This window comes from Silurus meridionalis, chromosome 15 (genome assembly GCF_014805685.1).
Source record: "Silurus meridionalis isolate SWU-2019-XX chromosome 15, ASM1480568v1, whole genome shotgun sequence".
Classification (NCBI taxonomy): domain Eukaryota; kingdom Metazoa; phylum Chordata; class Actinopteri; order Siluriformes; family Siluridae; genus Silurus; species Silurus meridionalis.
Window position 1 is genome coordinate 5329205 of NC_060898.1, and position 15762 is coordinate 5344966.

The 15762-nt window shown below is 38.0% G+C and overlaps 1 protein-coding gene across 1 annotated transcript in view; it reads left to right on the plus strand.

Moving 5' to 3' along the window:
- Positions 1-2183: 2183 nt before the first annotated feature.
- Positions 2184-15762, plus strand: part of niban2a (niban apoptosis regulator 2a) — a 45994-nt gene continuing 32415 nt past the window's right edge. The window contains exons 1-3 of the mRNA XM_046867403.1: positions 2184-2545; positions 12289-12419; positions 15213-15341. Of these exons, the coding sequence (XP_046723359.1) occupies positions 2491-2545; positions 12289-12419; positions 15213-15341 (315 nt within the window). The 5' untranslated portion in view covers positions 2184-2490. The remainder of the gene's footprint in view (positions 2546-12288; positions 12420-15212; positions 15342-15762) is intronic.

Genomic DNA, 15762 nt, shown 5'->3' on the forward strand with positions numbered 1-15762 from the left:
TTCCTCAGGCATCCATTCCACTTCACTGCCATCTCTCCTAAACATCTCTATGCTTCTACTGGTATGTCATCTGGTCCAACCGACTTTTCACTCTTCATTCTCTTAATAGCTGTTCTCACGTCCTCCTTACTAATCCTATCCACTTCCTGCTACACCAACTCCCCATCATCCGACCTTCTCTCTCTCTCATTTTCCTCATTCATCAGTTGTTCAAAATACTTCCTCCACCTTCTCAACACCCTCTCCCCACTAGTCAACACATTTCCATCTGCATCCTTTATTGCTCTAAATTGCAGCACATCCTTCCCAGCTCCGTCCCTCAGCCTCGCCAATCGGTACAAATGATTTTCTCCTTCCTTATTGTTTAACTTCTCTGACAGATCCTCATTTATTACTGCCATTTCCATCCTTTAAGCAAAATCTAGGACCATCTGCCCTTCCACATTCCTCTCCCTAAAGCCATACCTTCCAATCACCTCCTCTTCACCTCTGTTCCCTTCACTTACATGGCCATTGAAGTCTGCCCCAATCACCAATCTATAATTTCCAGGTACACTCTATTACTTCATCTAACTCACTCCAGAATCTTTTCTTCTTCTCCATCTCACAGCCCACTTGTGGAGCATAGGCACTAATGACATTTATCATCACACCTTCAACTTCCAGCTTCACGTCCATCACCCTATCAGAAACTCCCTTTACCTCCACTACACTCTTACTATTTTCTCTTTCCATCCACACACATATACCCTAGGCCATGTTTATGGAGAGCAGAATATTTTTAAATTCTCAGAGAGTCTTTGCCATGAGGTGCCATGTTGAACATCCAGTGGTCAGTATAAGAGAATACTCAAAGCACCTTATTTGAACTGCTCTATTACAAGATACACCAATTTGTATGGTCCTGTTAAGCAGACAAAAACATGAACATGAATAATTTGCATGGTTAAGCGATGTACAGCTGTAATCACTTAGGGTATACTCACTTTTGTTGCCAGCTACTTTAACAATAAAGGCCGCATGCTGAGTTATTTTTAGAGGACAGTAAATATGTACTGCTATACAAACTGCACACTGACTCCTCTAAAATATATCTAACAAACATGGCTGAATGAGCACAAATCCTCAAAATCACACTCCAAAAGCTAGTGAAACATCTTCCCAGAAGAATGGAGATTATTATATCAGCAAATGGGGATGGGGATGGATGTTCAAAAAGCAAATACCAATCTTATGGTCAGGTGTCCACAAACTTTTACTTATATAGTAATATATTTACATAGTAAAGTAGTATAAATTTAAATATACTCTATACACACATATTTACATATAGGTATTTATTTGCCACATTTGTCCACAAGAGGGCAATATTTTACTTCCAAAACAGATCCAGCTCCAATCTTTTATCGGCTGAATTTTATTTGTATCCTAACCTCATAAACTTACTGCTTTAATATTTAAATGAAATAAGAAATACTTGATTACACCTTTTAGCTAACTCTCTTATTAATCAGTTTAATTGGTAGAAATATAAAAAAATTGGAGCACAACTAATATTTTGCCAATTAATCCAGTTTTGACGGGGGTTTTAAGAATGCACTCATTTCTCCAACATTTATTTTAAACAATGCAAACACTATAGAAATAAATACAAAAAAGCCGTGTGACAATCAGGTCGGTCTTTTCCACTTGTTGCGTCATAAACCTGAGTCACGTCTATACTCCAGTCGCAGGTTAGTCTGGGTTGCCAGATTGATTTAATTGGAGTTTGGGTATTTCTTATAGCATTTTGACTGCAGTAAGTGATGTCGATGCACAGAAACAATCTAACACCATAGTGGTTGTCTTAAGAGCAAGTGTATGTGTGTGTACGCGCAGAATGGGGGGGAGTGAGTGTGTGTAAGCGCGCAAAGTGGGGAGGTGAGTGAGTGAGTGAGCGTGCAGAGTGGGGAGGTGTGTGTGTGTGTGTGTGTGTGTGTGTGTGAGAGCGGGCAGAGTGGGGAGGTGAGTGTGTCTGTGTGAGCGCGTGTGAGCGCGCAGAGTGGGGAGGTGTGTGTGTGTGTGTGTGTGTGTGTGTGTGTAAGCGCGCAGAGTGGGGAGGTGTGTGTAAGCGCGCAGTGTGTGTGTGTGTGTGTGTGTGTGTGTGTGAGAGAGAGAGAGAGAGATAGCGCGCAGAGTGGGAGGTGTGTGTGTGTGTGTGTGTGTGACTGAGCGCTCAGCTGCAAATTTGCGCAGCTCCACCTTTTCCATTTACTCGCATGTGAAGTAGAAAAGGTTGTTGATTTCAGCTCCATTTCATCACCACACCTGTGGAGGTGTATTCAGGTGGCTGGTCGGCAGGTCGAATGTGTTCTCATGGAAGGCGTCAAGAAGAAAACGCAAAAAGTTTTGCAATAGTTTAATTTGTTTTCTCCTATTGAAAGAAAGCAACAGTTTCTCTGGATTTGAAGAACGTTTTTTTTTTGTATTTGTTTAAAAGTATTTTTCACCATGGGGGATGTAATTTCTACTCACCTGGACGAAGGAAGGCGACAAACAATTACAGGTAACACACACACACACACTTTCAGGTGGATGCTGTTACTGGGCCATCAGAGGAGTAGATCTGATATATATGAGATATAAAACTGTTTTTAAATTTCATTATACCAAATTCCTTGTTTCAACTTATTGCTGGTGTCCTAGCAAAGGAAATCATTTCAGGCTCTTTAGTGTCAATATATAATGGTAATCACAAAAAATAAATAAATAAATTAAGATAAACATTAAATAAGGTGTGGTCACACTTTCGACTGGAGTTATATGTATGAATATATTTTGAATGTAATTTTATTTAATGGTCTAAACTCACCAGGGGCTTTAGCTTTAAGTGTATATATATACATACATACACTTTGACCCTGTGATGCAAATATATATATTTGGCATCACAGTGTGTATGCATGTATGTATGTATGTGTGTATGTGTATGCATGTATGTGTGTGTGTGTATGTATGTGTGTATATATATGGTGCCACACCTGTGTATGTGTGGCACCATATTTCTATCATTACAGCTATATAGACAAAACTGTGTGGACAGCTGAGCATAAGATTGAACATCCCGTGTGTTTATGTATATGTGTATGTATATGAGAGATATGTATGTATGTATGTGTGTGTGTGTGTTATATGATATGAATCTGACTGTGTATAATCTCATTTATGGTTTAAACTGACCAAGGACTCTATCTTCGAGTTCAGCCTGCAGTCCTGCCATTAATTATAATCCCATCTGCTAATTGCTTTGGGGTGTGTGTGTGTGTGTTTGTGTTTGTCATGTGTACTCTCTTACCCTATTTTGCCAAGCCTTTACCCCTTACCGATTCAACCTACTCTGATGTGTATTGTGGAATTTGTCTATAACCTCTAGATGAATATCTTTTCCTTTTTTTGTCTAAGATTTATACCACTCATGCACTTTATCCAGCTGGTGTATTTAGCTGCTACCTGTGAATGCATGTTAATTCACTTAAGTAATGGAACATGATATTCAAAATATTTACAACTTCAGATATTGGGTCCTGGAAGGTGTGAACAGCATCAATATACCCAGTGTGGCATGATCAGAGATGCCCATAGGTCTATATGTCCACACACTAGGACTTTACCTTGAAACACAATTCATATGTTTATATATGGACATTTTTTTTTCATGTGTTTAGTGGGTCTGGTGCTGATTCTTTCGGTTTGTGATTGTCAGCTACATGAACACCAATAGAGGACATTGCTTGTGCAGTGACACTGGTGTTTCATAAGCCAAAATTTTATGATTCCAACATCAGCTTTCATTACTACCTTCCAGCGACAGTTCAACATCATAATGATGTGAAATTAGATTTTTTTTATTAAACATGTTCTTGCAGTTATATGGCACAAAATCTCGGCTCAGCTTGTTTGCATTCTGTGAAATCACGAACATAAACAGACTGAATGTAATAATATAAATTTGAAGCTTTTGATTGTGGTTAGTTTCACTGTTCAGAGGTGGAGGTGAGAGAATTAGACTGACTGAAGAACTAATGCACTGCTGCATTGCTTTCATTAAGTGCAAGTTCCACTATTGCTACTATCTACATTTAGTCAAACAAATTGAATGTGCATATATAGAAATAAATCAAATTTATTCTAAAATAAATTGAATGCCACTTAAAGTTGGTTTTATAGGGTGGCTTTTAAGTGTAACACTTAAACGTGTGGTTTTTTCAGTCCGACTGAAGCTTGACATTTTGTATAATAACACAATTCTAAGGTCTTTCATAAATGTGAATGTATATGTGGTGCTTCTGTATTTTAAAGGTCTTTGTGCTCACTGGAACCAAAGCTAATGCAATCTTCTGCCCGTTTGAAACCAATTAGTTAGAATGCTGAGTTGTGTGTTTAAGGTCTGTGTAAGGAAGCCCTGCATGTACAGGCACGTTTTCCTGAGCTTCTCGACTGATAGGGGCAAATTGGTGAAAACTTCAGGTTTTACACATTGCAGTTCATCAGCTATATGTGGTTTCTGTGAAGTGGAGTTTTATAACAACTTTTCAAAGCTGGCATGGAGGTTTACAGAATGCATGAGGGTGAGACACAGGAAATGGAAAATTAATTGTGCCAAAGCTGTGATTTTGGGGATCTCATTTGCTGGTTACATGTGTTTTGAAATGTCTGCTTTTTGGTGGTAAATTCTCAGAAATTCAATATTCTTATATTATATAATATAACCTTTTGTTGTCAGTCTTAGCTAAATGGACATGTATTAAATGTAAAACCTTGTAGCACAGACATTGTTATTATCCAGGACCAATGTGTAACAAAAAAAACGGTGCATTACTGATACTTTAGCATATATGCAATATATAGGCAAAAGTATTGGGACACCAGATTGTATCCAGCACCTGCAACTGACTTGAGTCTTCATTTTAACGCAGTGGTGTCCAATCTTTTCCACAAAGGGCTGGTGTGGGTGCAGGTTTTCATTTCAACCAATCAAGGGAACACCTGATAGTTGTTGTAAATGAAGATCATTCGGTTTAAACAGGTAGAATTTGATGTTGCTCTTGCATGGTTGGAATCAAAACCTGCACCCACACCGGCCCTTAGTGGAAAAGATTAGACACTCCTGGATTAACACATTAAAGGTGATCACATTAACAGTGATATTACAGATTTGGTTAAGGCGATAGTAGATATAACAATACAGATGTATTTCTTCAATTCAAGATTATGCTTTTTTTGGGGTAAACTGATGAATAGGTGGCAGCTTAATGGTTAAGGCATTGGACTTTGAATTCAAAGGTTATGGTTCCAACCACACCAAGCTGCCATTCCTAGGCCCCTGAGCAAGGCTCTTAACCCCATGGCTTCTCAGTTGTATGAATGAGATAAATGTTAGTCGCTCTGGATGAGGGCTTTTGCCAAATGCCATGAATGAATATAAAATATTTTGGTCAGTTCAGTGGGCTGCACACTAGGTCAGTAGGTTACGGGTCCATTTTAGGAAACGTGAAATTCCAACCAGGAAATGCAGACATCCATAATACAATGAACTCGTTAGAGCTGCATGCTTACAGACAGAGCGTGAGAGCGAGCAGGCATGAGCATGCCCCTGAAGCTAGTATGCTTACAAGACAGGTGCAACAGTGAGTTCTTTACATGTCTTCCATGGGTTTTTTTTTTCCCCTCTCTCAGAGTATAAGTTTGCACTGCTTCACTAGAGTGTGGAAATTGATGACATTTTAGTCTTGATCTTGATTTTTAGCATAAAAATGTTTTTAAAGGCAATATTGAGGTTCCGTATTGAAGCAATTGAAGTTTAATAATTAAAAATGACGTATTATAGATGAGCTTTACACTATTTTACCCTTTTTTGTTTTCTTTTTTTTTTATTAATTTTTTTCTTTTTTTTTTAAACTGCTTTCTGCCGTTGCACAGCTGTGGCACCCAGTAAGTCTGTGCCTGGAAGCAGATGAGTGATCTTGTGCTGACTCGGAAAGCAGGTATGAGGGAGAGAAGATTAGTCATCCCTTCCCACAGTTGAAATTAATCAAGCATGAGGGAGTGCACATGTTGGATGGTCCGTATTTGTTATTAAAGCGCATCCTCTGGAGAGGAAATGATGCTGTGGGTAGCTGAATCAACACCCCCCCCCCTTAAATATAGTGATTCATTTATTGAATCTGATTTTTTGGTTGGCAGTAATACTTTACTGAAGGTGGATGAAATTCCAATTCCATGACAGTGAAAAATGGTGGCTGTTAACAGCGCAAGCTATTGTGCAATTTTTGCGGGTTTTTTTTAATCGGCCAATCATGGCAGCAGAGCAATACGTTAGGGGTGGTAAGAATTAGTGATTCGCGTCGGTGCATTTTGTTGGCATTTGTATCACGACGCATCGTTTTTAGCATATTTGCACCGGTAAAAAGCAGTTTGTCAATATTCTGTTTGTCTCATAAAATATAGATTAACATGGCAAAGGTAGAGCTGCATCTTCCTGGAGAACAGGAAAAGAACGTCTGGTTGTATTTATAATTTTTTCTACTACAAAGGCCTGTTTGTGAAGGGCCATGCATTAGAAGTCGAAATAAAATTTGTACCATATTGAATTGCATAGCATCATATTTTTTCCATTGCATTGCACTAAATCGCATTGTGTTGAATCAAATAGAAACCGGATCGCACTTCATCATAAAACGGATGAATCGTATCGCATCACATCAGTAGCTGCTTCATATGTATCTTTAATGTTACGTATTATTGGCTAAGCATTATGGTGCGAATCGCATTGGCTTTAGTTATGGAGATGCGCATTCCTACAAGCTTTCAGTGGGAAAAGGGGGTTATTTCTGTGACTTTGACTTTGGCATGGTTGTTAATACCAGCAGAAAAGCATCTCAGGATTCATAACATGGCAAACCAAAAACATAGTTTCCACACCTGTCATTTTAAAGCAGGAGGCTATAGTGGACACCAGATTTACTCGACTGAATGGAATGGATCCTTAAGGTAACGCATTTCTGCTCATTAAATGCCCTGCTAAGTAACCATTACACAATTCCTGCATGCAAATTACTCATGTGGATCAAAATCATGTGCATACTGGATTTAATGGTCCACATCATGGTTTTAAGGGTTGAAATGTCTTCTTTTTGGGTAGTGTTCTTTTTTGGCCTGACGAATCTAGAGAGAAATTATGAAACAAACATATGCGCACACACGAAGTCTGAAAAACGGATTTGTTTGAAGTCCTAATTCTGTGTGAGTTTATTCTCATAACTTTTAAAACCCTGATTCCTAAAATACACAACAATAAAACAAAAAAAATATTTTAAAGTTAGGTACTAGTGTGTATGGCACTGAAGGATAAAGGATGTTCCTATATGACTCATACACAAACAGTTTTCCTTCTCTTCCTCCGCTAACAGTCGAATCCTTCCTGCTAATGGAATATTCACACACACACACACACACACACACACACACACACACACAAACAGCACCTAACCAGCTCAAGTTTTGCAAACAAGAAATTTCTCCATGACACAATTTGGTTCTGAGCATTCAAACATGGCCATTTTTCTGTTGTAATTTCAGTAGACATTTCCTGCTAGTTTTCTGCCATAACAAGTAAACATGTCAAACAAGGCGTCATGCCCTGTCTCAGTGTTTAAATATAAATTGAAAGTTATATAAGTGACCCAGAAAAGCATGCAAATATTAGTTTAGAACTCCCTTCAGGCATTGTTTTGCCTGACTGCCTAGAGACTTAATCATGTCTCTCTGGTACTTCTTTGTCCTTGGTTAAGAATCTCAATCATCAATGAAAGCTTGTTCTGGAGATGATACAAGTATTCACGCTTCACAATCTTTTTTTCTTTCTTATTATTTAGAGTGTAAATACCCTGAATATTTTGACATAATACCACATTTCAGAGTTTCACTGTTCACTGACTCCTGAATTTCTAAAAGAGGTTTTGTCCTTTTGTTTTGCTCTACACTCTTTCTTTAAAGTAGTTTTATCTCTTGATGACAAGACAAAGTCTTTTTTATATATATATATATATATATATATATATATATATATATATATATATATATGTCTTTTATTAGTATATACAGCATTCCAATTCGTCTCATAGGTGTTTAGTGGGGCTGAGGTTCGAGACCTATAGCAGGCCACTCAGGATAAGATATATTCATGCTTGCTTTGTACACAGGGACAGTATCAGACTGAGACAAGTTTGGGACTTCTAGTCTAAGTGAAGTGAAAATTGAATGCTGCCTATCCATACAAATCGGAGTTCTGCCACATACAAACGTTTGCAGACGACACTGCTATCGTGGGCTGTTTTAGGAGGAAACAGGGGAAGTACAGATACTTCAGTGCATGGTGTAAATTGAACCACCTGCACCACAAAGACCAGGGAGAGGGTGGTGGACTTCAGGAGACCCAGGCCTCAACCAGAGCCTGTGACTATAAGCAGGGACTTTGTAGAGATTGTAAAGACCTACAAATACCCGGGAGTGCAGCTGGATGATAGAATGGACTGGACTGCTGACACTGATGCTCTGTGCAGGAGAGGACAGAGCCAGCTGTACTTCTTCAGAAGGCTGGCATCCCTTCAACATCCGCAAAAAGCTGCTGCAAATGTTCTATTAGACTGTCATGGCGAGTGTCCTCTGTTATTCGGCAATGTGCTGGGTAGGCAGCATCAAGCAGGGCGCCTCACGTCTGGTCAAGCTGGTGAGGAAGGCGGGCTTGGTTGTGGGCTCGGAGCTGGACAGCCTGACATCAGTGGCAGAGAGACGGGTGCTAGGCAGGCTCCTGTCAATCATGGACTATTCACTGCACAGCATTATCTCAAGGCAGAGTAGCAGTTTCAGTGTAAGGGTCCCACAGGACTCGATAAAAACACTTTTTTTTTGTATTTGCACAGACTCAACAATGTTTTTTTGGCACCTACTCTTTTCTTTAACTTACCTTTACATTTTTAGTATTTTGTAGTATGTATTGCCTATGTGGATACTGCTGGAAGCTGTACATTTCCCATTGGGATGAATAAATACTTATTGGAAACTCATGGCATCAAAGCCCAGCACTGCCAAATTGCCACTGTTGAGCTCTTAAACAAGGCTCTCAACCCTCTCTACTTCAGGGAACCTGTGTCATGGCTGATCCTGTGTTCTGACCCCAGCTTCCTAACAAGTTGGGATATGCAAAGAAAGACTTTTACTGTGCAGTAATGTAATGTACAAGTAAAAGCCTCTTACCTTGTGTGACTCCAATGTTGTAGTAAAAGTAATAGGTAGAACCACACATGGATGGAAATGTCTGTTTCACTCTTTGGCTGAAATAACCTCAGTGAGATATTTCTTGTTTTCTACTCATTTCTGACATCGACTGGAAGAACATTTCCCCCACTTCTCAATGCAGAATTCTTTAGCTGTGTGACATTTGAGGCATTTCTTGCATGAACAGTCCATTTCAAAATTAACCCACAGGTTCTTAATAGAATTTAGATATGGGCTTTGACTTGGTCATTCCAGAATTCTCCACGATGCACTTTCCAGCAAGTTGTTGCAAGATCCAGTTCTGCTTAGCTTCAATATTTTGACAGATGGTCTAACATGTTTCTCAAGCACCTTCTGATACAATGTAGAATTCAAAGTGGATTCTATTCTGGCGAGCTGGCCAGGTCCTGCTGCAAAGCATCCCCAAACCATAATACATCCACCTCTATGTTTCACAGTTGGTGATCTTTGCTCAAATTATGTATTTGGGTTCGACAAAAATGTTATGGTGTCCAAATACAAAAATCCTAGACTCATCTGTCCAAAGCACATTATTCCAGAAGTCTTAGCCTTTGTCTCTGTGTTCTTTGGCAAACTTCAGTCTTGCCTTCATGTTTTTCTTAGATAGCAAAGGTTTCCTCCTTGCACACCTCCCATGATAAAGTTGTGCAGTCTCTTTTTGATTGTGGATTCTTACACTTTGACTTCAATTGAAGCAAGAGCTTGCTGTATGTCATGTGATGATATTTTAGGGTTTTTGAAGACTCCTTTAAACACCTTGGGGTCTGCTTTTGGGTTGAAATTGCAGTGAATTTTTTTTATATGACTGTGTGTAGGGGTGTGTGTATGTTTGTATATGTACGTGCGTGCGTGTGTGTGTGTGTGTGTGTGTATATACGCAAATTTCTCAACAGCCCTAATTTTAATAATGTGCGATTAATGCAGCGCGGATTTCTGTTTGACCATTTTGATTAGAAATATAAATAAATAAATATAAAAGACGTGAAATTAAAACGCAACACACATTTATTCACAACGTCCTTTCTTTACTCTCGTATAAAAAACAGAACAATTTTTGAATCACTAAACTTTGCCTTCCCAGACAATTTAATGACTAACCTTTTCCCAGCTGTGCTTACCATGAACTGAGGGGAAGCAACCAGAACCATAACATAATTCTTAAAGAAGCCATGCACCATATTTAACAATTAAAACAACCACTAAAAAAAAGTACATGTAACTATAGATTATATATATTTATAAAGACTATACATTAAAAAAATAATTTCCAGAGTGTAAAATGATTAAATAAATATAAAATAATCAATAACAAAGGAAGAGATTTTGAGTGAAATGAATGACAATCATGCGATTAATATTATTATATATAAAAACTATGATTTTGATGACCAGTGTGCAAAGTCTTGACTAAGCTAAGATGTGTACATGTACAAAAAGACACACGTGCACACAAACCCACCACTATAATGCCCGTATGACTGTCCATAGGCCCCTATCCTTGCTCCGGATCTCTATGTGCAGCCATAATAGATACTAAATAGTGTGTCTGAGTAATCACATCTATTTTGTCTCATTTTTATCAGCATTTCTAGATAGATGGCTGAATGCTCTCTAGGGTTGACTTTATATTCTTTAAAAACAATATGCAGTCATTAACATGCTTTAATGAATTTAACTGCATTTTTTTTCTTTTTTTTTTTTTAACAACATTTGGTTCAGGGCCAGCATTTTGTCCTCCACCATCACCCTGCTGAATGCTACACTATATATTATACATTATTTTCACTGCCATAGCTTTATAACTATTTACTTGTACTTTTTCAACAGTCTGCAGATTTTTCACTGCTATAGGCTTTTTATTTATTTGCTGTACATACATATACTGTATATACACACATCATATATGTACGTGTGTGTGTGTGTAATGTGTGTGTGTGTGTGTGTGTGTGTGTATATATATATATATATATACTGTACATATACTTACATGTTTATCTGCACTTGTGAGTTTCCACAATTTTCTCCTATTTGCACTTCTGGTAGATGCTAAACTGCATTTAATTGCTGTGTACTTGTACTCTGCAATGACATGAAGTCCAGTCCAAGGAATTGTCTGTAGACCTCCAAGAAAGGATTGTATCAAGGCACAGATCTGGGGAAGGGTATAGTAAAAGGCACATGACAGCCCGCCTGGAGTTTGCCAAAAGGCACCTGAAGGACTATCAGACTGTCGTGTGCCTTTTACTGAGGAGTGGCTTGTGTCTGGCCACTCTACCATACAGACCTGTTCGGTGGAGTGCTACAGAGATAGTTGTTCTCTTTTGGAAGGTTCTCCTCTTTCCAAAGAGAAACACTGGAGCTCTTTCAAAGTGACCATCGGGTTCTTGGTCACCTCCATGACTAAGGCCCTTCTCCCCGATCGCTCAGTTTGCCCAAGCAGCCCGCTCAAGAAAAAGTCCTGGTGGTTCCGAACTTACTCCATTTATGGATGATTGAGGCTACTGTGCTCATTGGGACCTTCAATGCTGCAGAAATGTTTATGTACCCTTCCCCAGATCTGTCCATGATACATTCTTGTCTCTAAGTTCTACAGACAATTCCTTTGACTTCATGGCTTGGTTTGGTTTGTGCATGCACTGTTAACTGTGGGACCTTCTATAGACAGGTGTGTGCCTTCCAAATTATGTCCAATCATCTGAATTTACCACAGGTGGACTCCAATCCGGTTGGAGAAACAGCTTAAGGACGAACAGTGAAAACAGGATGCACCTGAGCTCAATTTTGAGTGTCATGGCAAAAGCTGTGAATAACTAATATACATGTGATTTATTTATTTTTTTATCAATTTGCAAAGATTTCAAGCAAACTTCTTTCACGTTGTCATAATGGGGTATCTTGTGTCATAATAGTTTATGCCGAGTGCTAAAAGATGTGTGCATATGTGTGTTCCAGCTCACACAAGGAAGGTGATGACTGAGTTCGGGGAGGTGTATGAACAGCAGTATGCAGTGGCTCTTTTTAACAGTGTACGCTTCGAGATCGAGGGAGGAGGGAACGTGCAGTCCCAGCTCTTACACCGCAAGGTAACGTGCTTGTCAACACTTTTACCTTTTCAGATTTTTTGAATATACATTTGACCTTTTATATCTGGTTTATATAATTATTCACATGATTTAATGCTTTTTCTATTTTCCAAAATGTATATAACTGATGTGAGAAGCACATGTTACAGGATATGTGTTCATTCCACTGTGTCAGAAAGCAATGCCGTAGCAAGAAAGAAATGCCGTGGAAGAAATCATAGTAATAAAATAAATAATATGATGGTTAACTTTAAATACTGTATATACAATATATGGCCAAAAGTTGTGAGGCACCTGACTTTTCCATCCATAGGTGGTTCTTTCCCAAAATGTTACCACATTGGTGGGGGCACACAATTGTATAGAATGTCTTTGGATGCAGTAGCGTAAAATTTTCCATTCACCTTAACTAGGAGATTCAAACCTGACCGTGCCCCTGTGTACAAAGCCAGCTCCATGTAAATATGGTTTACATGGGTTGGAGTGGAAGATTTTGAGTGGTCTGCTTTAAAGCTCTGATGAATTGTAACGCTGAATTCACCCCAGGCCTCCTCACCTCACCTACAACAATACCTGACTTTTCCAACCCTCTTGTGGCTGAAAGAACACAAACCCCCCACACATACTTCAAAATCTATTGCAACATCTTCACAGAAGTGGAGGTTTTTATTACAGCAAATGGGGATTAAATGTGAAATAGGATGTTATAAAAGAACATATGAATCTTATGGTCAGGTGTCCACAAACTAATATTTATATAGTGTATTTGAAATGGCCATTTCTTACTTTAGTTTTTTCATTTAATTGTATTTATTTGTATACTGTGTAATTTGAGTAAGAGGATGGAATAAAATCATGAGTTAATTTCTTAAAAAATAACACCTATTACATCAAGTACTATAAAATAACCTGTTTGTGAAAGATGAAAATTGCTCACTGTGTCCTTTAATATATTTTTAAACATTGTGTATTTTTGGTGTTTTGGTGTGGCAAAGTATCCTTGGGGTCACTGAGGGGATAAAACACGCTTATACACATACCTTTACAAAAACCTGCATAAAATGCATGAAATAAATAGATTAATGAATTTGTTTTTTTTTCATATAAACAAAGAATGCTATGTTTTTGATTCAGGATTTTCCATTTCATACGCATGACATTAAAAAACAATAGATTTTTATAGTAGGTAGATCGTTTTGACTTGGTCATTTTATAAGTAGCTCACATGCTAGCTCACTATACTAAAAAGTGTGTGCACCCCTGCCAAATCAAACTTGAATGAGGGCTCCAAGTACATGGAAAATGCTGGTTAACCAATGCAATTTTATTTTCAAAGTTCTAGTTCAGAGAAATTTATAGTAAAATAAGTAAAAAAATACAATTTATTGTATAATAAAGTTTAATGCCTAATACAGAAATTCAGTGACCTCTAATAAGATTTGAAGGTAGTACTTAATTTTTCAAAAGTTTTTCTCAAATGGCTTTTTCTTTTTTTTTTTTTTTTTTTTTTATACAGTATATGGCATGGTGGGCCAAATCAAAGGTTACCACAAACCAGATTTGGCCCTTAGGCTCTAGTTTTGGCATCTCTGCTCTTAATGATATACCTGGCTGTTACTGTTTTGCTTTTTTATTTGTCCCCTGTGTTATAAAACTAAACGGTAAGAGCCACATGGCTTTTGTATTCCACTTTACCTTTGCACAGTTTGAAAAATGAAGTGAGATTCGCCAATGAATTAAATGGCCTGAACAAGGACCATTTTTGTGGTGCCCCAACAACTTCATCACTTTAAACACTGAGTTTGCTTAGGTGTGATATTCTAAATCTTAAATTATACCTTACAGCTCAATGTGGTGATCTGGTGATCTTTCTTTAAGTTCATACTGCTTTTTATTTTGTCTGGACAATTAAATCCCTAGATTTAAAGACTGCAGAATCAGCACTATGGTGAACTTTCCTCATATGCTTTTATGGGTGGGTGGTTTATTCATAGCTGCCCAGAGTTCGTGGAAAGATGTCTTGGAAGCCTATGGAATACTATAAAGGCACACATTTGCAGACTAACAATATGGAAATTTAGATTTCATGTTCCCATTTTTCTAATTATACGCCCAGTTTAAAGTTTAAAAATATGCAAGACAAACCGAAAAAGTCTGAGGGACAATATTTACACATGGGAAGTTCTCTGAATTTTTTGCAGCTTTGGATCTTTTCCAGTATAAAAAAAAAGAAATCGTGGCCTATTTAGGTTTCAGGATCCCAGGACAGATTTATTTTAAAATTTCACTCGGGTATTTTAGCAAAAGAATTAGACACATTATGCAGATACCAGAACCATTCAGTCCCACACTGCTCAGTTTCCCTGGGTTGTGTGTCTGTGAACTCAAGTCATATCTCTGAGCACCAGACGTAAACAAAAGCACATAGAACTTGACCATAGCATGCAATTTGTCTACCAAGCCAGCTGGCCAGGTCTTATTATAGGCCACCCGGAGTAAAAAAAAAAAAGATTTTGGAGCTATTTTGATCACCAGAATTAAAAAAAAGAAAGTAGTGGAGTGGAGAAGAGCTTGGGCTTCAGATCAGAAATTTACGAGTTCAAATCACAGCACCACCACAATTTGACTGATGGGCTCTTGAGCAAGGCCCTTAGTCTTCAACTTCTCAGTGTATAATTTGTCATTGTATGTCTCTCTAAATAAGGGCATTGCCGTAAAATGTAAATGTTATTCAGCCTCACAATTATTTATTTATTATGAGATTATGACAGGAAAAACATTTTTCTTCTTCAGGATCCACTTCAGGACAAGTCGATCTTCTCTGGAGATCTATTTCAGTATTTGGATGAGAATAAGAAATGGAGAAACCGCTTTGTTTACGTGGCCAACTCCTACAGCATCAGCTTCTATGACAGCAGACTGGTGAGGAAACACATGCACTTCTAAATCAAACAAAACTATTTTCAACTGGCTCCTTCGCTTCCGCACTTATGTACGGATATGTTCCTGAGTTCAAGAGATCTAATCAGTGTTACCACTTTCAGTATGTCCAATTCCGCTTTCAGATCGGAAAAAAATCCAATGCTATTGCTTAGAAGTAATTTTTTAAATAGAAATTTTGAACACAATTAATTTGTAAGTATAGTGCGTTCAAAAAGCTCTGCAGTGGCTGCGTAGAATAGGTAGTTGAGCACATTCTTAAAGCTGGCGATAAATACATAGATTTAGTTCATGGAAAATTTCAAGCAGCTTTCTTGGGGACAAGAAAACCACTTCGATATACTGTGCAATTTTTATTAATTAAATCCATGAGTGAGAATAATAGTGTTATTAAATGAATATT